The 26,834-nt window shown below is 40.9% G+C and overlaps 2 protein-coding genes and 1 pseudogene across 3 annotated transcripts in view; 1 reads left to right on the forward strand and 2 right to left on the reverse strand.

Moving 5' to 3' along the window:
* Glmn (glomulin, FKBP associated protein) overlaps positions 1-16,488 on the forward strand; it is a 39,817-nt gene extending 23,329 nt beyond the window's left edge. For both annotated transcript variants that reach the window (XM_028782341.1, XM_028782342.1), the window contains exons 9-19: positions 2,713-2,766; positions 3,058-3,088; positions 3,391-3,480; positions 4,255-4,296; positions 4,395-4,468; positions 6,552-6,636; positions 7,087-7,193; positions 7,783-7,846; positions 14,806-14,929; positions 16,035-16,117; positions 16,318-16,488. In XM_028782341.1, coding sequence (XP_028638174.1) covers positions 2,713-2,766; positions 3,058-3,088; positions 3,391-3,480; positions 4,255-4,296; positions 4,395-4,468; positions 6,552-6,636; positions 7,087-7,193; positions 7,783-7,846; positions 14,806-14,929; positions 16,035-16,117; positions 16,318-16,434 — 871 coding nt within the window. In that variant the 3' untranslated portion in view covers positions 16,435-16,488. The remainder of the gene's footprint in view (positions 1-2,712; positions 2,767-3,057; positions 3,089-3,390; positions 3,481-4,254; positions 4,297-4,394; positions 4,469-6,551; positions 6,637-7,086; positions 7,194-7,782; positions 7,847-14,805; positions 14,930-16,034; positions 16,118-16,317) is intronic.
* On the reverse strand, positions 350-956 carry LOC114633727 (annotated as a pseudogene).
* A 743-nt stretch (positions 16,489-17,231) lies between the features above and the next one.
* CUNH1orf146 (chromosome unknown C1orf146 homolog) lies at positions 17,232-24,894 on the reverse strand. Its single transcript, XM_028782343.1, has 5 exons — positions 24,826-24,894; positions 20,701-20,794; positions 19,736-19,904; positions 19,304-19,382; positions 17,232-17,503 (listed from the first exon to the last, which is right to left on the reverse strand). Exons 1-5 carry the CDS (start codon positions 24,892-24,894, stop codon positions 17,360-17,362), a joined length of 555 nt encoding a protein of 184 aa, XP_028638176.1. The 3' UTR covers positions 17,232-17,359.
* Positions 24,895-26,834: the final 1,940 nt, after the last annotated feature.

Raw genomic sequence — 26,834 nt, forward strand, 5'->3', positions numbered from 1 at the left:
ACTTGAAATGATAAAAACTGAATACATTGCTTTTAAAATCAGTAGGTCTGCCATACCAGATAAAACTGTTAAAGTGCAGAAACATATTACCCTAGTTTTTTTTTTGTTTTGTTTTTTGTTTTCCCTAACTTTATTTATAAAGAACACAACTTTAACACAGACAAAAATTCCAACACACTCCAGAGTCCATTAACAACAACAACAACAAGCCCCAGTTAATGCCTGTCTGTAGCCCACACTGAGGAGTCGCTGGGAATGATGCCTTGGAAAGAATATCTCACTTAAAACACAGGAAACAACTTGTGATCTGGAGGACACAAAAACTCCCCCACTGCAGAAAGTGACACTTTTAGTCTTCAGTATCGTCAAACTGTCCTGTTTCGAAGACCATCTTCGAGTAATGTGGTATCAGTGGAGGCGGGTGGTGCCAACTGGGGTCATATATCATATCTCCTTGTGGTGCACAGCACACCCAAGGCTTAATCTCCTGGGAAATGCTCCCCTGGATGTCGTCAGCATCGTAAGGATTCCCTTGATCCGCTTTCAGCTCCAAGTCCCAGTCCTCATTAAAAAGCTCGGCAGCCTGTTCCATGGGCAGGGAGGGTGGAACCTCTGCCGGCTCCCAGGCATACAGGTCCCCGTCAGCCTCCTTCTCCACTGCAAAGTCTTCTTCCTCAGAACCTGGGCCCTCAGCATGGGTAGGAATGTCAGCAGGGATGCTCTGAGCTCCACTGGACTAGATGCTTTCCACGGTCTCGAGCTGTTCCTCCCAGTGAGATGGGGCCGTCTGGGTCCATGGGCATCAAGTACCACCTAGAAGCTAGTCGATCCTAGGCCAGCGCAGTCTCCGTCTCCCGACCAGAGAGGTCAGCTGTGGCAAAGCCAGCCTCCACGCTGGGGGCCTCCCGTGCACTCGGCTCGCCCGGCCCAGGACCGGTGGCTGCCTGAGGGTCCATGCCCCGCCGCCCACATTACCCTAGTTTTAGAGGTAGGAAATACGTGATTAAGTTATCAGAAGGTTGCTTGCTTGTGAGGGCTGCTGTTACAGTTTACTTTCTGTTGTTACGATAAATTCCATGAACAAAAACAATTTGAAGAAGAAAGGGTTTATTTGGATTACATTTCCCATCACAAGCCATGTTTGAAGGAAGTCAGGACAGGTACTCGAGGAAGGAGCTTGAAGCAGGAACCCTGCTTACAATCAGGCTTGCTCACTATCTCTTTAACAGCACAGACTCATGTACCTAGGTAATGGTGCTACCCACAGTGGGCTTCACAGCCATAGACACAGGTCAGTCTGACCAAGGTAACTCTTCACTTGAAATTCCCTTTTCCTGGATGAGTCTAAGTTGTGTCAAGTTGACAGTAAAAACTAGGCAGCACAGCTAAGAAGAAGAATGAATCTTCATGCTTCTCTGGCATTTGGATTTTTGATCGTCTTTGCCTGTATACTCTTACATAATCCTTTGTGGTACTGTGTTCTGCCTCTGCCTGAGGTACTTTGGTGCCACAGGCATACCAGCTTGGAGAAGGCTGGGCATAGTCAATACTGGGCAAAGTCTGGAAAGGAGAGATCACAACCTGTGTTTCTCCTTGGGGCATCAGATGCCACCAGAATGGGAAAGGGGGGGGGGTCAGAGATAAATGCTGTAGTTCCAGGTCTTCTCTTTGGGTACCCAGACACCTCCAGTGTACCGCCTGGAAGTCAGGAGCTTGGGTCCATCTGAGATCCACATTTCCCCTCAGGGTGTGTACACTCCAGGCTAGAAGGGGAAAGCAGGGTCTGAGATGAGCAAGATCTGGTCCATTTGGGAGCAAGTACCGGAGGGGTAGGAGAAGAGAAAAGCCTCCTTCTGAAGTCTTGGGTGTGGCTCTTTTAGGCAAAGGCCTTCTACATCTTCAGTGAAGCAGCTCTCTGAGACAATCCTTGCTTGATTATATTGCTTTATTGGAGGGAGAATGTGAACGCATATACACTTTATTCAGGTGAACTAGAATTATATACCTCTTGGAGGAAGGGCGTGATTATATCCAGGAAGGGAAGGTCATTGGCTGAAGGCTAAGGCTATCTAGATACCTCATCGGGGTGTCACTGTTACGTGCTCCAGAGCAGATACAGAGACAGGCAGGGAGCGGCTTCACTCCTGCCTTTCTCAAACCTCTGAGATTCCCTGGGGTTTGAGCTCACTCAGCCTCACCAGTTCTTACGCCCATCTAATAGCACAGCCCACTTGCCCTGCTTTTTAAAAGATTTATTTAGTTACGTTTATTTGTGTGCCTGCAGAAATCTGAAGTGAGCATTTGATTCCATGGGGCAGTATTACACATAGTTGTGGGCTACCTGACATCTGTGCTGGGAACTGAAGTTCTCTGCAGTATGGGCTCCTAACCACTGAGCCATCTCTCCAGCCCCAGAATTTCCTATTTAATAGGCATGAGGTACTGGATTAGGGTTGACTCCCAAAGACCTCACTTTATTTTAACTTTATAAAGTCCTTAAGTCCAATATTCTAAGTTCAGGAGGCTATGACTCCAACACATGTTTTTTGAGGAGAACACAATTCCCATAGTGTGTATATGCATGAGATATGTTGGGTTGTAATTGAGATCAGTGGGAAGAGCATGTATGAGGAGGCCCTGGGTTTGCTCAGTGGTTGAGGAGAGGAAATTGCTGTTTCCAAACATCTTTTTAAAATTATTTCCTATTTTTAGCCCATCATACCTTTTGCAGTTGAACATGGAGCATATTGAAGTGTTTCTGCAAAGGTAAGATCATTTAGATGAAATCTCAGGATTAAGTTGTAACATCCAACAGTCACTGGGAGGAGAGTGGGGGTAGAGGAGGATCAGGGTTCATATCATTTAATTAATTAATTTTGAAAAAGTCTTGGGATGAGCTCTAGTTAGTGTCTAATGCTAAATCCTCTTGCTTGAGCCTTTCAAGTACTAGTGTTACAGGTGTGCACCAGTCAGTCCAGATAATGATATAGCTTTACAAGACCTTATATTTCAATTTTTTATGAAACGATAGTGATAACTTTTAATGTTTTCTTTCAGAACAGAACAGTCTATTTACTCCAAAGGATTGGTAAGGTTTGTTTGCTATCATTGTACATTTGTGTGTGTGTGTGTATGTGTCTATGGGGGTGTGTGTGTATGCACACATGTATACACTTGTAGAGGTCAGAGAACAACCTGCAGAACCAGTTTTCTCAATTCTGTGGGTTCTGGGATCTCAGGTCATCAGGCTTGGGGTAAGCCCCTTTCTCTGTTAAGCCATCTCACCAGCCTGTTTGCTAGCATTATAAATTATAAAAATAACAAATATAACTATCAGCTGCACCTTATGTGCATGTATGTACATGTATATTCATGTATGCTCATCTGCAGGAACTTCTGGAGACTAGCTTATTGAGATTAGAAGACAACAGCCTCTGTTATCAGTATTTAGAAATCAAGAGTTTTCTTGCTGTGCCTCAGGTAAGCAGAATATGTAGTCAAATATTGCAACAGCTTCTTGTCTGTTCTGAACTCCGCTAAGGTAATGTGTGCTGCAACTTCTTTCCTTCTCTTCTCCACCTCTGTAAGTGCTACTGTGACTTCCAACTGAACCTGCAACTCAATGTTTGTGCAGATGGAAATGGTCTGCTTTCTGTGCTGCCATGACAAAACCAGACTACCTGCTATGTAGTTAGTGAGACAATGGAACTGAAGTTTAAATTCTATTTTGATTAATTTCCCCAACTCCTAGGATTAATATATATTTAAATAGCTATTTTCTATCATCCAGGTTGATGGCACTATGGAGGGCCCTTAGGAGCAAAGCCACTTGACCTCTGACTAACTAACGCTCTCAGGTGTATCCACTCACGCTGTTAAAGGCCTGAAGCTCTTTGTTCACTATGCAGGCCTTAGCTGTCAAGTTTAATATTTAAGTAGAAAGGTGAGGCTTTTGCTGCTACATTAAGCTTGATTATATTTAATTAATGCATTCTATTTATGCATATTTGAGTTTTCTTGCTCTTCTACAAATAATTGAAAATTCCCGTTCACTTTACAATCACACTTATTCACATCTCATTTTGTGCTGTGTATAAAGCTAACTGTAGTCACTTTGCCCTGTACTAGTGACAGGCAGAAGAGCAGGTCTCCTTAGGTCACTCAACCCCTTTCGGTAGCACCTTGTGGTAATTGAACTTTGCAGACAGAATCTATTTACATCTGGATTTAAAATGTTTTTTTCTTTATTTCTAGGGCTTAGTCAAAGTTATGACACTTTGCCCCATTGAGACATTGGTATGTATGATTTGGGGCTAAATCATGAGTTACAGCAAGAAATTTTAATAAATAATTTACTTTTCAATGTTTTATGTAAAAGAATTATTTCTTTTCAGAGGAAAAAAGGTTTAGCTATGCTTCAGCTGTATATTGACAAGTTGGATTCGCAAGGCAAATATACATTATTTAGGTATGTACCAAGCTGATAAGCAAGGCACTTTTCATTGCTCTGATAAAATAGTTGAGAAAACAACTGATGGAGGAAGTTTATTTGGGCTTGGTGTTTCAGAGGTGCAGTCTATGGCCTGCCGGCTCCTGTACTGTGAGCTTGGAGAAGGCAGTGGGACAGAGCTGTTCACCTCGAGGGAAGGGTCAAGGACGAGACACACCCTCTGAGGCATGCCCCTGAGACCTACTTGCTGCACTAAACTCTACTGCCTCGTTGCCATCTCTCAAGGATGCCATTATAATATGACTCAATCAAGGGGTCATATTATTGGTCCGTTTGAACCCTCAGGATTTAATCAATCACTTCAAGAAGTCTGTCAGCTGCACCCAGTCTTTAACACATGAGCTTTTAGGACACATTTCAAAACATAGCCCATGGCTAATTACTAGGTTTGTGGCTGATCAAAACCTGTTAATGCTAGGTAATCATTTAAAGGTACAGCAAATGCCTTTTTGGTTTACAGACACTGAACAGTACAGTACTGTTCAGTGTCTGTAAACCAAAGAATCAGCTTTTCAAATATTATGTATCAGTGTGTAAATTTTAGTTTGGTTGAAACACTGTAAACTTACACAGTCTGGAAGGAGTGACTGAGGTTGATAATGCTCCTGCTAGAGCTGCCAGAGCCTTGCAGAATCCAGTAATCTCCAGTATTTATAATGACACTGAGGCACCACAGAGGACAGCTGTAACCTGACAGGTTTGTCATTTCACGTTACTCTTATTTCCTTGTAGTAGAATTTCTAAGCAACAAGTTAAAGACTAGAAAACTTTAGCTTAATAATAAATAAAGACTTTATAAGGCTGTATACAGAGTTTGTGTGGAAACTCTACTGTCCTAATATTAGGAGATAGTTGTGTTCTAATAACACCAACATAACTACATGCTAAATTTAGCCTACAGTTCTTAGCCTGTTTTACTCTGCTGTAGATACTAAGAATGAGTGATGACCTGACTTAAGCAATAGTGAAATGCTGAACTGTCATCTTTGAGTGTGGCCAGTACTAGCATCCTTGAGGCTATCTTTTTCCTCAGTTCTGAAGAAAATAGAGTCAGACCCAGCTTATACAGTCTTAGCCCTTAGGTCTTATACCAGAGTCAGACCTAGCTTACGCAGTCTTAGCCCTTAGATTTTATACCAAGTTTCTTATTTTGTTCTACTTGTACTCTACCAAGAGATCCCTGTTTTCTTTCTTGGTGGCTTTTGACTCATGGCTTAGGTCTGTGCAGTTGGTTCTGTTGCAGAACATCATGGTAGTGTGAAGGTAGCAGAAAGGCTGCCTCAGTTCATGCAGGCCAGGAACACAGGCATGGGTCAGGGAAAGGGTTAATATCCCAATACCTTCTTCAAGCACATGTCTCAAGTGACCTAGCTCAGGGTTAGGGATAGGGTTAGGGAGGCCATGATGCCCCATTTTCTAAGGTGCTACCATGAGCTAAGAACCAGGATTTCAGCCTTTAGGGGACACTGAAAAGCTAAGCTATTAACAGTTATCAGGTTTCATTAAGCAAGTAAGCCAGCATTAGTCTTCTTCACAGGGAACATAAAAAAGATTTGAATTTGGTTTAATAGAAATGTTTTGTTGGCGAGTTAAGGAGACAGCTCAGTGAGTAGGAACACCTTCACAAGCATGGGACCTGTGTTCAGATCTCTAGAATCAACGTGAAGAACTGGGCACAATTACATACACTTGTAGCCCTGGCTAGAGGGACAGGAAACGAGGATTTTGGGGGCTCACTGTGCCAGCCTAGGTCGGGTTCAGTGAGAGACCATCTCAAAACAATAAGGAGACTGATAGAACAGGACACCCACTGCTCTCTGGCCTCTATTGAACACACATGCACACACTGAAAAAAAAAGTTCTTAAAAAGACCCAGTTGTACATAAAATTTACCAGTTAGTAAAAGCAAACCCTGTTAAGATGACCTTATAATTGTCTGGCCACATTGATAATTGTCTTTGCTGTGATCTTTATATTCCTAAAAGTTATATAAAGCCCAATTGAATTGTTTAATCATTTGTGTTATAATTATGTTTTCAAGGTGCTTACTAAATACAAGTAATCACTCAGGTGTGGAAGCCTTTGTAATTCAAAATATCAAAAATCAGATTGATTTATCATTTAAGGTAAGAGCACAGACAAGGTAATGGTCATTTACCAATTTATTTGTTCACATGTGGCATTTATCAGTATGGTTTACTCACAGTATTTTTATGTCTATAATATTAAAAGTATAATTGTCTATTTAAAAAATAAACATGACCCCCACACCGCTGTTAACTATAAACTTAAACTGCATTCTTTATCTAGACTAATAATATGGCTTTTATTGTGTTACATATGTCAGAAATAAAAATTTGAGTTGCATCTGTATTTGAATATGCATAACCCCATATAGAAAAAGATCACCAGTGTTCTCACACTGGCAGGACTTTCACACGTGTCTGGAAAGGGAATAGACACATGGAAAAGAAAGTTAAAATGTTTGGTAAAAGTCTAATAGTCTTTGTACTGTTGGGTAATTGTAGTATATACGATTTATCATACTGTCACATAAACTTTCTTTTGCTTTTCAGAAAACACATAACAAATGGTTTGCAGGAGCACAGCTGATCTCTCTGTTAGACCTGGTCCTGTCTCTCCCTGAGGGCGCTGAGACAGATTTACTGCAGAACTCAGACAGGTGAGGTGACCACCACTCAGTTCTAATAGTCAACTGCTTAAACTAAGAAATACAGTTTCCTGTGATTTTTATGATCTGTAATTAGTTCATAAAAGTATGTAAAGTTTCCTATTTAAGTTACTCAGTGACTTACACAGAAACAAAACCTCTTCTTTCAAGCACAGTGAGGTTCTCAGCATTACACAGGGACTTGAAACCACACATTTGTGACTAAGGATCTCACAAAAACAGTTCATAAAGGACTTTGGAATGTGGGCTTTGTTTTTCAGGCCATATAGAATGTATACTTTTACTTTTAGTGTATTAGAATAGATGTGAAGAAGTGCTTGTATTTATAAAAAAAATCTTGAAACCTGGGAAGAAGACGTGGTGGACTTGAGGACAAGGAAAAAGTGCTCACCCTGTATTTGTGAACTTACATCAGAACAGTGATAAGCTGTTGCCAGTCCACAGATGGGCGTGAACAGTTTCTAATGGCAAATGTGTAAACAATGGTATTTCCAAGGTTTCAACTTGCTTTATAACATATTGCAGTTGTTGATTACATAAATTTATACTGCAAATAACAAATAATTTTTTTAATTAACAGGATTATGGCTTCATTAAATTTATTGAGGTATTTGGTTATCAAAGATAATGAAGATGACAATCAAGTAAGTGAATGACTTGGAAAAGAACCTGTGAGTATATTCAGAATGGGAAGTAGTGTCTGAGCTTTTCTTGAGTATTATCCTAAAGCCACATTCATTATCTTTATTGAGCACCTGGTCTGACATGTGCCCAGTTCCCAGGCACCCCTTGCTTTTCACATTTCATCTGTCCTGTGTGCTGCTGCTCTTTTGTAGCAAGTCTTACTAAGCCCTGTTGGTAGGCAAGTTGCAGGTTTTGTGTTAATTAACCTCCTGGAGCTCCACAAACACATAAACATTTTACTCATCTTTCTCTGCTTGTGTATGGTTCTGGACTTGAACTATACAAAATAAAATGATCTGATATCACTTCATCAGACATGACAAACGGCAGCATGTTTAGCCCTAAAACTGAGTCTGTTAATTGTACTTTTGAATGGTATGTAGGAAGTTGGATATTATTAATAGCACTTCATTAGAAGTATTCAATAAATAGGAAGCTGTCTGATGGAAATTTGTCCTACAGTAAAATCACATTGACCAAGCCCCTTTCCACCTCCTCTGTTCTAATAACCGCTCTCTTATTACCTATAACCACATGGATCATGTTGTTAAAATGGCCTTAAAAAAAAAAAAGCAATAGGAAGAATGAAAATAATTACATTCCACGTAAAAGTACCAAAGCAATCTTTTATACTCAGACAAGTCACCGCTTAGGCTGAGGAGTCCGTGAGGAGCAGCAGTGCCTTCAGCGTAGGCTGAGGAGTCCGTGAGGAGCAGCAGTGCCTTCAGCGTAGGCTGAGGAGTCCGTGAGGAGCAGCAGTGCCTTCAGCGTAGGCTGAGGAGTCCGTGAAGAGCAGCAGTGCCTTCAGCAGGTTCCGTAGACTCAGTGGCTTGACCCCTCACGTCTCCTCACCCAGAAATACTCGATTGCTGTGACTCATTCCGACTATACAAGATGATTATTTTTTGATACTTTATTGTGAAAAAATTAAAATGTCCTGCAAAGGTAGAAGAACTCTACAGCAGCCCTCCGTTGCCAGCACCTGCCCAACCCGCTCCTGGGTATCCAGCTCCCCTTCTACCCAGTTTTGCTCTATTTTTGGCGCATTTCAAAGTTACCTGTAGACATCAGCATATTTTCTCCCAAACATTTTAGCATATATATCATTAGGCAGAGTTAAATCTCTGTCAGCAGTTTTTCTGTGAAGTAAAATTTACATAAATGATATGTACAGACTTGCAGTGTGTAGTCATGAGTTTTGATTTGGCTTGGTTTGGTTTTTCTTTTTTTCTTTTTTGGTTTTTCGAAACAGGGTTTCTCTGTGTAGCCCTGGCTGTCCTGGAACTCACTCTGTAGACCAGGCTAGCCTCGAACTCTCGAACTCAGAAATCCGCCTGCCTCTGCCTCCCAAGTGCTGGGATTAAAGGCGTGTGCCACCATTGTCCGGCTTGGTTTGGTTTTTCAAACACAGATGTATAGATCTTTTCATCCTGTACCATCATCACTGAAGTCCTTCTCACTTGTCTACCCATCCCTGATGGCGGTGGCCGCTGTCCTGCCAGGTGCCGCAGGTCGTTCTTCACAGTTCTCAGAGAAAAGTACTCTTTGTTCCTTTCTCGTTAACCGTTCTCTTATAAGAAGGATCAATAATTCATTCAAGGGTAGAAGTCTAGGCAGTAGAACTTTTGGAGTTAAACTCTGATTCATAAAGGGACTTATGGTAAAACCAGAAGAGATACAGTGTGTGTTGAGTAGCGCTGGGCCCTGGGCCTCTGGCAGGCGTTCTTAGGGAGGGAGGAGCATAACCGTGCAGTACTCAGGAAGGCTGAGCACGCACAGGAGCTGATGGGATCTGCTTGATACCAAGCAGCCTCGCTGATTAGCAGAGATTGATGTGCTTGCTGCAGTGCACACCTAACCCAGGGCTGAGGTCTGCAGGAGGAGGCAAGGCCTCAACTGTACCTCAGCAAGGACGCTCTACAATGACAGCACGGAAACGCCTCACTTACGAGGCTGCCAGAGTTAATGTTCATTCCCAAGAGGAAGTTTGTTGCTGTATGCCACCATAAGAACTACCATACTGGGGAGACGATCAGTAGATGCCCTCGTCTTCTTATGCTTTTAACAAACAGCCTGTCTGTAATGGGAACATTCCTTCTAAGAACAGTTCTAACAAGGAAAGGCAAACTTAGCCACCGTGATTAACAAAAAAACCGTCTGCTACCCTCCAGGAGTGATTGCCCTGTCTGGTGGCACTTACAGAGCTGAGGAAGGGCCACAAGTTCTCAGTCAGCCTCAAGTGGGCAGCAGGACCCTGAACACAAACACATGTGGCTTCTGGCTTGTTTTACAAGTCACAAAGTGACGCTGGTATTCTGGCATTTCCCTCGGAGGAGCCCCTCCCAGTTCCTGTTTGTGCCCATTTAGGTGTACTAAGATGAAAACTGAAAGTCAGAAAGGTACCAGGGAGTGTCAGAAAGCCGTTCCAATATGAAGACAGCAGGCACACTCATAGTGAGGACGAGATCACTTTCCGGAGTCTTCCGCCTTACTGTCCCCCTCCTAGCTCCCTGCATGTTTTCAGCACTTTCTCCTGAATTTCAGTTTCCTGTCAGTTTCAGAATCTTTAATGTTTCCCATCTCTAATATTTAGAAGTCACATTCTGTGTTGGGATTCTGTAGGTAGTTATTGTTTTGGATTGCAAGTTTATTCTAAACTGGAGCCCAGTTGTGCCATTTACCTTTGAAGAAGTCACTCAGATCCTTTCTAATGACTGTTTATTCAAAATTACAATGTGACAGGACCAGTAGCTCAGTGGCAGAATAGTTGCTTGTCGTGAGGCCATGGATTCAGTCCTCAGCACCACAAAGTGAAATGAAGTGAAGCACAAGGAGTCTGCAGAGCCACACGGCTGATGGTAGCAGCAGTGGTAAAAGTTCGGTGCTACCACTTAATAAATGATGCACGAGTTAGGCCAAAGAGCCGAGAAGGGGACACGGCCACGCCCTTCCCCATTGACTGTGCTTGACTACGGCTTTGCAAGACTTCTGCCTGAGGCTGCAGTGAATTTTTAGTGCATAGTTAAGACAGAACTCAGAAGTTGTCAGAATTGTGGAGTCAGTGACAGGTATGAGATGAGAGGCAGTCGTGAGGATTTCAAAAGCTCACTCCTTATAAACAGTGTAAATGTCTTTTTACTATTTTTAACATTAGAGATGAAAGAAATCTTAAACTTATTTCTTTTGTGCTTTAGAACGATCTGGTAACTTTCATGTAAGACAAAGAATGTATTTTTTTCCTCCATAGGATCTTTACTCCAACGTGCTTGTAAAAACAGTACAGTTCATGATAGAAAGACTGGAATTATGCTGAACAGCATGTGAAAGAAAACTTTAGTCTAATTTTGAAGGTTGTTTTTATTACTCAGTGTTTTAATGTTATGGACTACAAATTAAAATAAATTACTGCCCTGAGCAGGATGCCCTGGCTCGTGCTTACAATTATAGCCCTTGGGAGGTGAGGTTAGCAGAGAAAAGGAAACTGAAGTGTATATATAGTTAGACCTTTGTTGTTGTTTGTAAGTTCATGCATTATTATTATTACTGTTATCATTTTGTGTGTGTGTGTGTGTGTGTGTGAATGTGTGTGTATGTCTGTGTCCACCAGTGGAGGTTAGAGGACAACTTTCCTTTCAGGAATTGGTTCTCTCATCCTATCATGTGTTTCCTAGGATCAAACTCAAATTGTTAGAATTGGCAGTGACGGCCTTAACCCACTGAGCCTTCTTGCTGGCCTCTTGTCCATGTTGATCTGGAACTTGCTATATAGCCAACAATTATCACAAATTTTAGGATTATAAAACCCTTGTACTGGTTGAATAGGGAAAATAAAAAACAGGCCAGTTTGTGAATTCCATCTAGATTTGTCTTGTCTTGACTACAAGGATTTTCCATCTGTGGGAAGGTATGTACCCTCAGGAAGGCTTTGTTCAGTTCTGGAGGGCGCTTGAGAACAAAGGGGAAACTAGCATCTAGACTCCCACTCCCATCCCTGCTCCCCTTCTAGGGCAGCCCAGTGAGAAACAGCACTTACAACTCAGTACTTACTCTGATTTTTGTTTTCAAGAGTGGGTCTGTGTGCCTCTGGCCGTCCTGTAACTTGCCAACATCATATGTATATGTACACATATATATACATTTTTATATTAAGTGACATAGATATAAAAAGTGTTAACCACCTGGTTATGAGTTAATGGCTACTTCTTGAGTAAAGAAGACTTTAACCATAACTAATATTTTCTTTTGAATAAATATGGGAAGGTATTTGCTTTTGATAAAACTAAGTGTAGGTTAAAAAGTGTTCCCCTTGGGTTCAGTGGTTAAGAGCACTGGCTACGGGCTGAGTAGTTGGGTTAGGTAGTTGGGGCACATACCTTTAATCCCAGTACTCGGGAGACAGAGGCAAGCAGATCTCTGAGTTCAAGGCTAACCTAGTCTACAGGGTGAATTCTAGAATATCTAGGGCTGTTCTATGTACAGTGAAACTGTCTCAATAAAGATGACACAGACACAGACACACACACACAGTGCTACTCTTGTGGAAGACCTAGGTTTAATTCTTAGCACCCACTCATCTCAGGAGATCACATGCCCTCTTCTGGTCCCTCAGTGCACACATATGGTACACAAACATGTATGCAGTACATTTGGCTTCAACAATAACCGACTCAGCCCCGGAAGCAGCAGCTCTAGTGCTGCGTATAAGCTACGGGTAAAGGAAAGGGGGAAGTTTACTTAAGGGGGAAAGATATGGAGACAGGAGTTAGCCCAGAGGACTAGATGGAGAAGTGTGAACAGACATGAGACCATGGTTCGAGCACCATGCTGGTTCTCAGGCTTGTATGAATGAAAGCCCAAAAAGCACATAAAGAACAATGTCCTACACCAAGAGGAGATGAGCACCAGAGCTGAGGGTGGCTCAGTGGTCCCAAGCCAGAGAGCCTGAGCTGAGTGGAAGGAAGAGAATCAACATGGCACAGCTGTGCTCTGATCTCCACACAGGGCTGTGACCTGCACACGCCACACGCACACTGAACACCTGAGCAGGAAACATGGCTCAGCAGGCAGAGTAAGCCTGCATACAGACCTGATGACCTGAGCTCAGTCTCTGGACCCCACAAGGTATTGGGAAAAAGAACCAACTTCAGATTGTCCTTTTGACCTCCACATTTACACCACAGCATGGCACCTCTCCACATCCACACACACACGTCCACACACACAGACATCCACACACACACAGACATCCACACACACACACAAATTTACAAAATAAATGAATAAAAGCAGGGATCACACACCATCACCTCTTGTTGACATTATACTCTTCTGGGCACTTTGAGCATTTTTCTCTTTAAAAAAAAAAACAAGCCATGCTATATAAAATAGTTTCTTCCATACAACAGTATTTATTGAAGAAAAAAGTAATGGCTGTGTAGTTTTCCATTATGTGGATATGCCACTACTTAACATTTTCCTGTTATGAGACACATTCTTGCATTTTCTTTTATTAAATGTTGTTTTTAAAGACTTCTCTACAATGCAAGCATTACAAATTAATCTTTGTTTTTCCAGGATAAATCCATAGATGTTGTGTGGACTAGATAGGTATATTTTTGAAGTTTGAATTTGTATCTAGTCTCTCGTTAGACCTTTGCATTTCCCAGCAGTGTAAGAGAAATTGTTTAAAATATTTGTGTGCATGTGTGTGTACGCGTGTGTTTGTGTGTACACGTGTGTGTACGTAGTGTGTGTGTGTGTTTGTGTTGTGTGTTTGTGTGTTTATTAGCACATTTGTTTGACCAGATACTGAGTTTCACTGCTGTGCTTTCGTGGCTGCACACAGGACGCTTCTGTCATCCTGGACTCCTTATTCTGGTGCCTCCTCCCTCCTCATACTGGTTTTCTCCTCTCATTCAATAACTCTTCCACTTTGTCTTTTTCTTTAAAGTGTGGATTCTGCATGACAGACAATAATGAGTCATTTGTCTGAGTGTCTTACTTCATGTCAGATTAGCTCTTTTTTCTGAAATGGAACGTTCATTCTTTACGGCAGAATACTACTCTTTTGTATATACATACCACATTTTCTTTCCCTGTCCTGTTTGCAGACACCTAAGCTGGCTCTGTAACTTGGGTATTGTGGCTAGTGCACAGCATATCTAGGTGTGTGGAATCACTAACTTTGAGTGATGTTCTACTTCTAGTTTTGAGTTCTAGAAATTGATAACCAATTTCTATAGTGATGGACAAATTCCTACCAACAATGTATGGGTGCTACAAAGATTTCAGGGGAAATATGTGTGGAGGCATTGCTATTGTTATATTGATCTAGCTTTCATCCACACAATTCCTATACCTCATTCTAGAGCAAGTGCCTTTTGTTTTAAAGTTTTCCATCAGTATTCTAGAATGTGACCCATGGCAAGCACATCTAAGTCCCGTGATGCGGCCACTTAAGCATTTAAAGTAGCCTTGAGGAGATGATGAAAAACTATAGGGTGTTACCAGTTAATTCTCTCACAGATCTCAAAACCAGGAGATACTCTAGTGGAGCAGTGTGCTGTGTATGTGCGTGTAGTGTGTGTGTGTGGTGGGTACTGATAACACACACCTCTGTGTGGTGGGTACCGCTGACTGACACACAGCTGTGTGTGGTGGGTGCCGCTGACTGACACACACTTGTATGTGTGTGGTGGGTACCACTGACTGACACACACTTGTGTGTGTATGTGGTGGGGGCCACTGACACACACTTGTGTGTGTGGTAGTGGCTACTGACTGATACATCACAACTCAATTCGGAGCAGCACCGTGTCTGTCATAGTCGTTGTTTCTCACAGTTGGTGGATGTTTGTTAACAAGACATCCTGTATCTGCTGAACCAAGTAACTAATTTGTTCATTAAATCTTTGAACAGACTGGATTATGGACAGAACTTGGAAAAATTGAAAATAACTTTCTAAAGCCACTTCATATAGGACTTAATATGTCAAAAGCACATTATGAAGCAGAAATTAAAAACAGCCAACAAAATAGCCAAGGTTGGTAATATGCAATTTTATTTGCCATTAGGTCTAACCGTTCAAATTCTGGAATGAGCATATTTTTTAAATATTTATTTTATGTGTGTATATTTATGTGTACTCTATGTGTGCATGAGCCTGTGGAGGTCAGAAGAAGTTGCTCGATCACTTGGAACAGGAGTTCCAAGTGCTTTCGGACCTCCATGTGGATGCTGGGACACACCCAGGCTCTCTACTAGAGCAGTAAGTGCTCTCAGCCACTGAGACGTCTCTCTAGCCCCACACATCACATTTTTGTACACGTTCACTTTATGCAAAAATGCGGAGCCATAAAAGCAGTATTTGTGTAATTAAAATGATTCTTAGCCAATACTGAAACTGGGTCAATGAATACTTAAACCAAATTGAAACGCCGTGGTTTAAAGCCTCAGGTTCTGACTATGAGTGGGTATATCACAAACATTCTCCTCAGGCCCCACTGTACTTTTTTTTTTTTTTTTTTAATCAGATGGTCCACCCCTCATTGTCCCATAGTAAATTTGTATAAATTGTAAAAAAGAAATCTAGATTCAGAATTATTTCTTTAAAGCTGGCAATTCTGCTATAGTAATTTTACAATCCTTGTATAGGCAATTTGAGTATACTAAAGAAAAAAGTTTTACATGTCCTACACATGCCAGAATAAAGTGATTTCTCTAAAGATTCAGTTCACATATTGCATAATTCTAGTGCTTAATTTTATTTGTTTATAACAAGGTGTTACCTCATTGACACATTTTACAATTAGTAACAATTAAAGTAGCTTATCAATGTACTGTTGGAGTCTGAGGGGTAACAAGATGGTCCAGTGGGTAAAGATGCTTGCCATCAGTCATGCTCAAGACCTGAGTTGAATCCCTCGGCCCCCTACACATGCACCATGCCACACATATACACACAAAATAAATACATGTAATACAATTTGAGAGTTGGGGCTGGGAGTCAGCTCAGCAGTAAAGCATTGGCCTGTGTTCCAGACCCCCTGGGTTTGATTCCCAGTACTACAAACACTTGCACACACAGTGCTGAAACCCTCAAACTGTTGTAATGGCTAAGTGTGAGGTGTTTTCTTTCTTCCCTACAGTAGCCTCGATGTGTAAAGGTGTTTGTTCCGTGACGGTAGGTGGAGAGGAAATCCCTACAATGCCTCCTGAAATGCAGCTGAAGGTAACCCCCGACTTTAAGCTATCTCCAGCCTAGTCTCTTGTGTGCTTTGTTTTGGAGGCAGCATTAATAACACAAATGTCTGTTGGGTGTGGGACATGGGCCTGGAACCCCAGCAGTGGGGAAGTCTGATGCAGGAGGATTGTGAGCTAGAGGCCAGTCTGGGTTATTTGATAACAGCAGTGCTGCTCTTGACTTTTCAGGTCTTACATTCCGCTGTCTTCACATTTGACTTGATTGAGAGTGTTCTGGCTCGAGTAGAAGAACTCATTGAAATCAAATCAAAGTCTACCTCTGAAGAAAATGCTGGGATAAAGTAAAAGTTCTGTTTCATAAATAAAAACCAATAAAATGCTGTTTTTCATTATACTTTATACCGCCTTAAAAATACTTGCAGAAATTTTACTACTAGAAAAATTGCATAATTGTTTTTAATAATCCAGTGTTTTTGGGGGGTGGGGGGCTTGACAGTTTCTGATAAATATCAGTAGTAAATAGTCTTTGCTTCTAAAAGCCTGAGAGATCACTCAGTGGTTAAGGCACTTCCTGCTCTTCCAGAGGACCTGGATGGTCCAGTTCTCAGCACCCACATGGAGGTTCCAACTGTAACTCAGATGCAGAGGAGGTGACACCCTCTTCTGGCCTCCGTGACACCTGGTGCCCATGTGGGATATATATACAGGCATGGTGGCATATGCCTTTAATCCCAACAGACGCAGAGAGTTCAAGGTCAGCCTAATGTACAAAGTGAGCGTAAGGACAGCCAGGGTTGTTTCACATTTAGAAAAAACCAAAACTGTCTCAAAAAACAAACCAAAACCAAAACCAAATCTCAACACATGTCTCCAGAAACAGTTATATATGAAAATGCCCTCAGAGATTAATCTTGGAAAACCCCAAAGTGTACATGGCTCTTTCTTTAGTCCAACTAATAATTCTGCACTATCATTTCCTGTTGTATTTGTGCATCCAACTTGGTATCATTAAGGAACTGGATTTTATTTATGTATCAGTCTTTTTTTTTTTCCCTGTAGTGTTTAAAAGGTCCTATATATGCTAGGGTAGCACTGTGTCATGCAGCTACACTCCTAAACATTAAAGGAATTACTCAACCAAATTCCCCAAATAAAAAGTATTTAATTGTGTACATATTATTTTAAATATATATGCCCTTAAATTTACATTTGGACATTACAAGTTAATGAGTTAAATTATTTTGATATTCCTCCAAAAGGACCCTTGTGGTCAGTCTTGTGAGTCTGGACTGACTGAGTCCGTACTCAGCTTTATCTTCTGAAGTGTCCTCCAGACAGGGCTCTGCTCTATGATGTAAGCTTTAGTTGTTATCATTCTGTAGCAGATGCTGTCTATGTGTGGTCTGGAGGTAGTCTGAAAAAAGATGTAAACATATAGCATTATATATAGAAAGAGTATTTATTTTGTTGGATTATATATTACAAAATAAATTCTGATGGAGAGATGGCACACACCTTTGATCCCAGCACTAACGTGTCAGGGGCAGGTGGATGTCTATGAGTTTGACCGAAGCCAGTATTGTCTACATGGAGAGTTTTAGGACACCCAGAGCTACAGAATGAAATCTTGCCTCAAATGATAATTCAGCAAACATCTCTTGACATGGATGTGCCAAAACCTCGTGTGTGACTTAGAGTGATGGAATACCTGAACTGCCGTCAAGGAATCTCAGACTGTAACTCCCTAAAATGCAGTATTAGAAATGCTTTAGGATTTCCAAGGGCAAAAACTAGGAAGGGAAGTTGATGTATTTATGGGCACTTCCAAGAAAAAAACCACCTGAGAAGAAACTGAACTGGTGGAAAACAGCTCATAAGGTTACCAGGAGTAAATTGAGAGTGGAAGGCAGACATCTTGACAATCCTCAAGAGGGTATACAACCTGAAGACATATTTTACAACAAAAACCCTTAATAAGGATGTCTTAAAAAGTCATAAGGAGTCTACCTTAAAATACCTATTCTGCACATAAGTTGGTATATAAATACCTAATTTAAATGAAGTTTTCCATTGGGGCTGACAATCACTGAAAAGCCAGAGACCATCTAACATACTCCAACACTAGGCATGATGAGAAACCCTCCTTTGAATTGTTGGTCAGAGTTGTCCAAGAGACTCCCAAAACAGTAGAAGCTATTGCTGTTGCTCTTGGTTGCCCACAGGTGGAGGGTAAGTTCCTATTGCTGAAGACACTGCGCTTCAGACACATGGCCCAGAGCTGAAGACTACATTTATGACCCCAAAAGGGGTCATGCAAGCTTCCAAATGAGGGAAGCAACTAACAATCCTACCCAGTATGATGTCTTGGAACCACAACAATGAACAGCGTGGCATGACAACTGTAAGGGTGCAGGAGTAACATGCATATCTTAGCAGGAAACATCTCTCTAATTGGACTTAAGATCACTTTACTAAACCAGCATAACACCTAACTACCCTTTAAATATCTGTTATATCCAGAAATAAGTGTAATCCTTCACCCCTCATCAAGGAAACTTGTCTCTGTAAAACAGAAACGATGATTACAGAAAACCACAACCAATCAAAATGCAGGGTTGTGGGTTGTTCTCACCGATAACTACAACACAATTCCTACACCTCAGGCTCAGGGACCATTGCAAAGGGGTCAGGAAGATTTTAAGATCCAGAATAGGGCATTTGCTGTGAGACTGTGTCTCCTAAAAATGTCAGAAGCTACATACATGAAGTCAACATGGATGGCTAAACATGACCCAAAGGTCATAAGCAGTAGGAATGATAATGTGGAAGGGAAAAGCTAATGAGGCCCCAGGCTTGACAGGAACTACAGGCAGCTCAGGAATGCTGATACCAGGGGGGAGAAAGTCTTCCCCAGGGAAAAACTCCCAAATTAGAAATCCATTACTAAATGCTCAGCCTGGAAATCTTATATAAAAACATTAGAGGGACTGAACTGGTTATATTTATGTATTTAGGAACACAGACACACACACGTAACAAAAAGAGGCCATAAATCTAAAAGAGTGTGGCATGTGTGTGTGTGAGAGAGAGGGGGCGCTTTAAGAAGCAAATGGAGGGAAACAATGCTACATTATCTCAAAAATGTATTTAAAATCTCTGGCTAAGATGTACATATTTGTGTACATATGAGTGTCTTTTCTCCCAGGTGACTTACCTTGGCTATAGTGCACATAAGGTCAATGGCATTTACTGTGTTGTGTACAGGAAGTATTCGTAAATTACTGCCCAAGAATCTGAAAAGAAAGTGGTTAAGTAACTAACTGGTACTTGCTGTTACAGGCGGCACTGAGGAGGGGCAGAGCTCTAATGTACACATGTCCATTCAGTCACATCCTGTTTTACGCCTTAGAAGATTTGAGGTGGCTGTGTAACCAGGATTTAGTGCTCACTTTGGTTTGCTTTTGTAGAATAGGCCCCTTACCGACATCAACTCTGGTCACCCTGACTTAAGGAATAGCTGTCTGCCCTGTTTGATTACATATGACAGGTTATAAAGTTTACCTTCTAGCAAAACTCAACTGCCTAAAAGTATTAAGAACTGAAGTAAAGAAAACTAAGAAAAACTGGTTGTGCTTTGCTCTCATACCTCTGATGAATTCTGAACATGAGATTCCATTCTTCAGGCCCATGGAGTGGAGCAAATAGAACCAAAAAACTATTTTGGTGAATATTAATAAACTTGTCGATTTTGGTTAGAAATATTTCCTCAGCTGATGTCATACATTCCTTAGCATCCATCAACAAAAATGCAACTCCTAAGAAAGGTGGATATGATGACGTTACACAGAGCTATAAGCTCAATAAGACCAGGGGCCTTAAAAGCATAAGGAATAGCATTTACTACAATTCTTACATAACAAAATGGTTTGGATATTTCTTTGACATGCTCTAGAAAACAGAATGACTTGCTCTAAATATTTAAAGGAAAAATAATGGCCAGTAACTTTTTTTCTGCCAAGGAATTGAGCACATGAAGGTGACACCTAATTTTAATTAAGAGATTAAGTCTATTTTAAAAGTTAACCCTACAGGCCATTCCAGGCTATAGAGACAACCATCCAGGACTATAGAATGAGAACTTAACTCAAAAAAAAATTTTCATACTAAATTTTTATGAAAATATTTTCTGGCTTATAAGAAAAGCTATTCCAAAGGATATGAGTAAACAGCCAAAAGAAGATGGACGGGGCAGGTGTCCAGGAGGCAACGTGTCCCCCAGGACTATATTATAAACACAATATACAACTTAAATTGATTGCTAGGCAAGTGGAGTTTTGTATTTTTACCTTGGTACCAAAGCAAGGACTTTTCCCCATCTTCTACCAGACTCCGTCTAACAGAAAGGACAAATCTGTCCCACAGTTGGCCATATGTACTACTTCTGCAGCAAGCACAAAGTGCAACTTTTACTCTTCCAAAAGATAACACACTATGAGATTCTGTCATTACTGAACTACAAAAATTAGCATGTGCACCCACATATTTTACAAAAAAACTTGAGTAAAGGCAATTAACAAATATACTTTTTTGCAATTAACAAATATACTGTACCAGAGAGAGAAAATACAATTGATCCACTTTCCAGTGTATCAGAATACCGAACCTTGTGGCTTCGACTTTCCAGGGCAGTTGCAATCTCGTAACTCTTAAAACAGAATTTTCAGAAACACGAACATAAGACATGCTTGAAGTGATTTTTATTACAGCTAGTAATTAATTAAAAGTGTCTAATGGTTTGTTCTATCACTGTTCCACTTAAAGACTGATCACCACAGAAACAAATCTACTCTCTGGGGCAAAAGACTGAAAAGGAAGTAGTGAAACTCTTCCTCCTGAAATTCTGAGTGTGGATCTGGAGATGAGTGAGTGTTCCTTAGGGACAGAGATGAGGGCAGTGTCAAGGAACTTAGACCTGTCAATGTTCTTGCATGCATTAGTGTGTAACTGTAGAAGAAGCTGGGAGTGGTTCTGTAGATGGCCGAGAGGTCCATACAGTAACGCAGAATACCATATAGGTGACAACCAACCTCCTAATTCATGTCTTTACACTACATTTACTGTAGATAAGCCAGAAAATATATAAAGTTGGCATTACTTTATTCTGATTTAAATATTACCATTAAAAGTTATGACCTTATTTACTGTTCTATCCAAACAACTAGATTATATCAGTCAAAAGGCTAAAACCTAGTGGTTAACATATTTCCTAACTGGTTAGAACTCAAGCTTGTTAGTCTCCACATTAAAAATAAATCCATTAACTAGGTCAGGGAGGTAGCTCAGTGGGTAAGAGCACTTCTTAGCTTAGTGGGTAAGCATTAGGAACTGAGTTCAAATTCCTAGATGTCATACAAAAAGTCAGGTATGGCCACACATGTCTGTAACCCCAGTACTTGGTTTGCTGGCCACCAGCCTAGCTCCAGATACACTGAGCAACTCCATCTTAAGAAAATATGGCAGAGAAGAGCAGAGCAGGACACATGACAACAACCTCCTCTGGCTTATGCAAAGTTGTGTATAGGTGTTTGCATCCACATCCACACACAAACACTCCTTACGGAAACTGAATTTATACTTTCTTTCAGAACAATATCATTTAAGCACAGTCTAAGATATACGCTTTCTTTCCTATCCAAGGAGATTATTTCATGTTCCTGAACCCTTGTCCTTGAGTTCAACCATGCCCCTTTCTTGGGTGTCTTTTAAATTGTACACTGCTGCCAGCAATGGCAGATTCAGTAATTTAGGCCAACTCTGCTGAAAGAACTTGAAAAACAACAGTTTAAAAAAAATCTGTACAAATGCATCAAAGAACTAGCAGGATAGTTGAGAAACTATGAGGCCAAGATCTATACAAAAACTCAAAAGATATGACCCCAACATGTAGGCCATTTCTTCCCCAAGGGCACCTGCCAATTCAAGGACAGAGGGAAAGCTGAGCAGAGCTTTTGACAAAAGTGGAGCAGCTCTCACAGGAATGCAGCCAGCCTCAACCACTCAGTCCCTGAAGTGCATCAACCATGCAGAACTGCTAGAGCTTACAGGACCTGGAGAAGCCCTTCCCAGTCAGGCCTTCTCACAGCAGGTCTGCTGTTAGAGAAGAAACCTGAATGCCTGCTTCTTCCCCATTCTCACATAATTAGTGCCATCCTAGATGCACAGAAGGCTAGTTAACTAATGGCACATGGCTTGGTCTGCCAGATTTAGCAAATTCAAATAACACTCAGTTAAACTTGAATTATAAATGTAAAATTTGTTTCCAGTGCTGGGAACCAAATCAGGAGCTTTGCACATGCCCTCGACCAATGATCAGTCTTGTGATGTAATTTAAAAATGTATCTTATGTAATATTTAGAACTTATATTAAATGCATTATTCATCTAAAATTAAAATTTTGTTTTGCCTGGCAAACAGAGCGTCAATATAATCCTATTACAGAATTAAAGCCTTGGTAGATGAATAGCATATTATTCTAAATGTATTATAGACTGACTTCAAATTACTTGTACAATTGTAAAATATAAATCACAAAACACACACACACACACTCATACCATCCAGACATACAGAAGTAAGGTTACATGAAAGAGAACCACCATAAATAGTTGCTAATAGGTCTGCTTTCTATATTCAGGTGATGAAAGATCTTGAAAAATTTAGCAAAGAATTAAAATACATGAAAGAATGCAACAGATATGCACGAGCCAGCAAAGCTGCCAAAAATGTTAATCATATCTTTAAAATTAAAAAAGTAGTATATTGAGCAGAAAAAGACAAAACAAAACAGCCAGAGCTGAGAGGAGCAGAGCAGAGCAAGGCTTCAGATGCAGGCGCTGGTCTGCTGGGGGGCAGGTAGACACAGTCAGCAACGTCACAGCAAGGCTGGGAGTGACGGACACAAGTCTTGATGCTCCAGAGGCACTATGCTGGTGACTTACAATCATAAAGTAATAAACAACAATCAGAAAGTGCTAAATTGGAGAAAACAGGGTGTTTGAGGGCTTTTTAGAAACAATCTAGAATTTAAGACTTTGTTTTCCAAACTGCTTTATATTCACAAAATAGGAAAAGATGCTACTTGTCAGGGAAGATCAGAGGCTGGGGATGCAGATTAGTACTTGCCTGGCGGAGAGCCTGGGTTTAGCCCTCAGCACTGCCAAAACAAAACAGCTAGAGCTACAAAACACTGGGCACTATTCTGCCTCCTTTGGTGTTTTAAAATGCACTAGAGTCCATCACACGTTCTGAAGAGCAGTGCAGCTTATTAAAAACTTGCTTCATTTTGTTTATACATCACAAATAAATATAATAACCTCCCTGAATATATAATATCTAGTAATATCCTTTAAAACTAGTATCTAGAAAATCTCACATGAAAGAAAATACAGATTTAAATGGAAAATAGCACTTAAATTTAATAGCACTTTAAATAGAATGTAGCACTTAACTGATCAAAAGTTTATTAGAAAATAAAAAGAATTCCCATATGAAGATCTTCCTCATAGAAATGGCAAATTTCAGAGTTCAACTTAACAAATTTAACTTCTATGATATGGATAAATATTTGCAAATATATAACTTATAAAAAATATACTCTGAACACAGTATAAAACAACAGAGAAAGAAACCATTCCTTTTCTATATTCCTTAAGAGGTTAGGAGCACAAATGATTGAATCTTGCACACACCCCAGTTTGGAGCATAAACCTAGGGCTCTGCGAACACTGGGCAGGTGCCCTACAACAAGGATGCTTTCCCTGTCCAGGGCAATCTCTGTAAGCCTTTATGTCTAAGTCATACACGCACATAAGGACTCTAGGATGAGGGAGACTGCAGAGAGGTAAACCTGTCGACTCTGCAAAAACACAACACAGAAAACCACAGACCAATCTTCAGTAAATACTGATGCAAACATAAAATGTTAGCAAAAGAAATTATAAGAGAATAGCAAGAAAAATCTACAGTAGCAACTCTTCTAACAGAACCACAAAGATTTGTTACTTAGAATCTTCTTGGTAAATAATACCAAAAAATTTAAACACTGATCACCTCTGGATGCACTGAGATATCAGATCACAGGGGCTCTGATCTGATGAATATTTAGTATACTCAATCAGTATATTAATTAGGGTTCAGAACCAGAATACTCAACATGACAGGGAAGGCAGGACTTGGGATGCTGGAGGCAGGAGGACCAGGAGGTCAGGCACTAAAGGCTGTCCTCAGCTACAAGTTGGAGGCTAGGCTCAGCTATGTGAGACCCTGTCTCAGAAAAATAAAGTAGGAATAAATAAAAAATAACCAGCTATTTTTTTAAAAAAGAGGCCAAAGAAAATATAAATATAAAAGACGCACCTGTAATCACTGTACTTGGGGTTCAGTTAGGAGGGTAAGAAATCCTCTAGGTCTTCAGTTCTGTAGTGAGTTTGAAGCCTGTGCTAATGAGACCCTACCTAAGGAATGGCACTAGAACATTTCCAACTTTCAAAGATTTAGGGAATTGGGGTTTTGAAAGTAAAGGCAAAACCTTTATAACTAACTTAGAAATACATTTAGCATATTTACTTCCTGTTCCCATAACTGAGGATATGTTAAGCCAAGGAGTTTCAAAATGCTGCCTATATGAGGTGTGTTAAGTTTTGTAAGTGAACATCAGTGGTCTAAATAACCCTTTACCTTAAGAGATGAGCTGATAATAATGGTGGTTGTCCATTTTACTCTTTCTTTTCCACTACGTTCATCCATTGATATGCCGCTGGATAAGCCCAGCTTCTAAGAGTGGCACAATCTGAGAGGATGAGGAATGGAGGAAACAGAGATTTGATGAGTGAATAAAGTGTCTCGTGCAGCCTTTGTTGACCTCAAGCTCGTTCCTCTTCCCTCCCCACCTCCCAAGTGCTAAGGCTGTGGGTGTGAACCACCAGGCCTGGCTCTGAAGGTGTGAACCACCAGGCCTGGCTCTGCAGCTTTCTTCTAGAATTTAGAAGCAATTGCTTGTACAACACTAACCTAAAGAGAAGAGGACGTGTCCACAACTGTGAAAGCCCTAAAGTTTTGTAAGCCATTTGTAAGCCACAGAGTTACCCTACCAGTATCAGGATACAAACAGAAGATTCAAACTCAGACAAAAGGACAGGTTTTACCCACAGTAGTAGTCCCAGGACAGCTTCAGCATTAGCATTCTCTGGCAGCGGTACTAAAGCCCATACCCATCGAGTCAGTGGGCAAAGGCCAAGTGACTGACATATGAGCACATATAGGCTGTAACATAGGAAGGGAATCCGTGTATAAAGAGTCTCTAGCCTTTTATAAACAATTCTGAATTCTACTCTGCAGGCAATTCCCATCTCCTACAAAACATGTACATTTAGCAACTAAACACCTAGCAAACCCAAATTTTTATAGAATTCTCCAATAAAAGAAACTAGGTTCCTTGGAGACAGTAGGAGACTTGTAGGAGTTGGGCAGGGAATATGTAAGAAGGGCCAGAGTTCTGTATCACCCAGAAGCAAGGACATGTTTAAAAACAAAGGCAGAAGACAAAGCACACTGACAGGTATGTAAGGACAGAGGAGGACAACGAAGTGGCCAAAGGTGAACAGAACAGCTGAACAAATAAACAAAAAGCAGAATTGTATTATAGTCTAAAGTATAGAATAACGTTCAGGAGACCATGTTAATACACATTTTAAGCTAACCAACATGTGAGGACTGTGACTGTGGAGATGGCTTTGTGTGCAAGAGCTCTTGCCCTGCGAGCACAAAAGCCAACCTGGAGTTGAATCCCCAGCACCCATGTACAAAGTCTGGCGAGGCTATGGCTGTAGGCCCAACACTGAAAGGCAGAGACAGATCCTGAGAGCTCATTAGCCAGCCAGCCACGCTGAAAAGTAAGCTCCCCAGTCACTTATCTCAAGGCAATAAATGGAGGACAAAGCAGCGAGGAGGACACCTCGTGTCCCACTCTGGCCTCTACGCAACACCCCCACCCCACAGACACCAGGAGGACACCTCGTGTCCCACTCTGGCCTCTATGCAAAACCCCACCCCACAGACACCAGCTCCACACAACTGATGGAGAGCCAACTTTAAAAACCTTTAGATGAGGTTGGAGAGATGGCTCAGCAGTTAAGAGCACTTATGCTCAGAAGTTCTGAGTTCAATTCCCAGCATCCACATGGTGGCTCACAACCATCTGATGCCCTCTTCTGGTGTGTCTGAAGACAGCTACAGTGTACTCATATACATACAATACATAAATAAATCTAAAAAAAAAAAACCTTTAGGTGAGGTTGCACATGGTAACTTTCTTCCAAAGAATATAGTATGGGACAGGATGGGTAGCAGTTTTGTCCTGGAGAATCCTGCGAATGCTACTTCGCTCACTGGGAACGTCTACACTGAGTCATGAAGTACGTTACTAGTGTCTATCTTTGATATGATATAGCTTTCCTCTCAGTAAATCATCTGATCATAAGAAAAACAACGAGTTTCATTAGAAAGTCATCTTAACAAATGATCTGAGTAGTACTCCATAAAGAAATCAAGCCATTAAAAGAAATCTGAACAAATATTACAGCCTAATTACCTATGGAAATATTTTGATTAAACTCGATGTATTATCTAGGTTGTGATCCTGGAACAGAAAAAAAAATAGATGTTAGGTCAAAAGTAAAAACATTTGA

Source organism: Grammomys surdaster, unplaced genomic scaffold (genome assembly GCF_004785775.1).
Source record: "Grammomys surdaster isolate TR1022 unplaced genomic scaffold, NIH_TR_1.0 751, whole genome shotgun sequence".
In the NCBI taxonomy this organism is placed as follows: Eukaryota; Metazoa; Chordata; class Mammalia; order Rodentia; family Muridae; genus Grammomys; species Grammomys surdaster.

Bases quoted from the DNA above. Each gene is read 5' to 3' on its own strand.
- CUNH1orf146 (XM_028782343.1), bottom strand. From the start codon at position 24,894: ATGGATGAACGTAGTGGAAAAGAAAGAGTAAAATGGACAACCACCATT. The intron at 19,905-20,700 runs GTACAGTATATT...CACCTTTCTTAG, and splicing joins AATTGTATTTTCTCTCTCTG to GAGTTGCATTTTTGTTGATG. The intron at 17,504-19,303 runs GTAAGTCACCTG...ATCTTTTTTCAG, and splicing joins TTATGTGCACTATAGCCAAG to ACTACCTCCAGACCACACAT.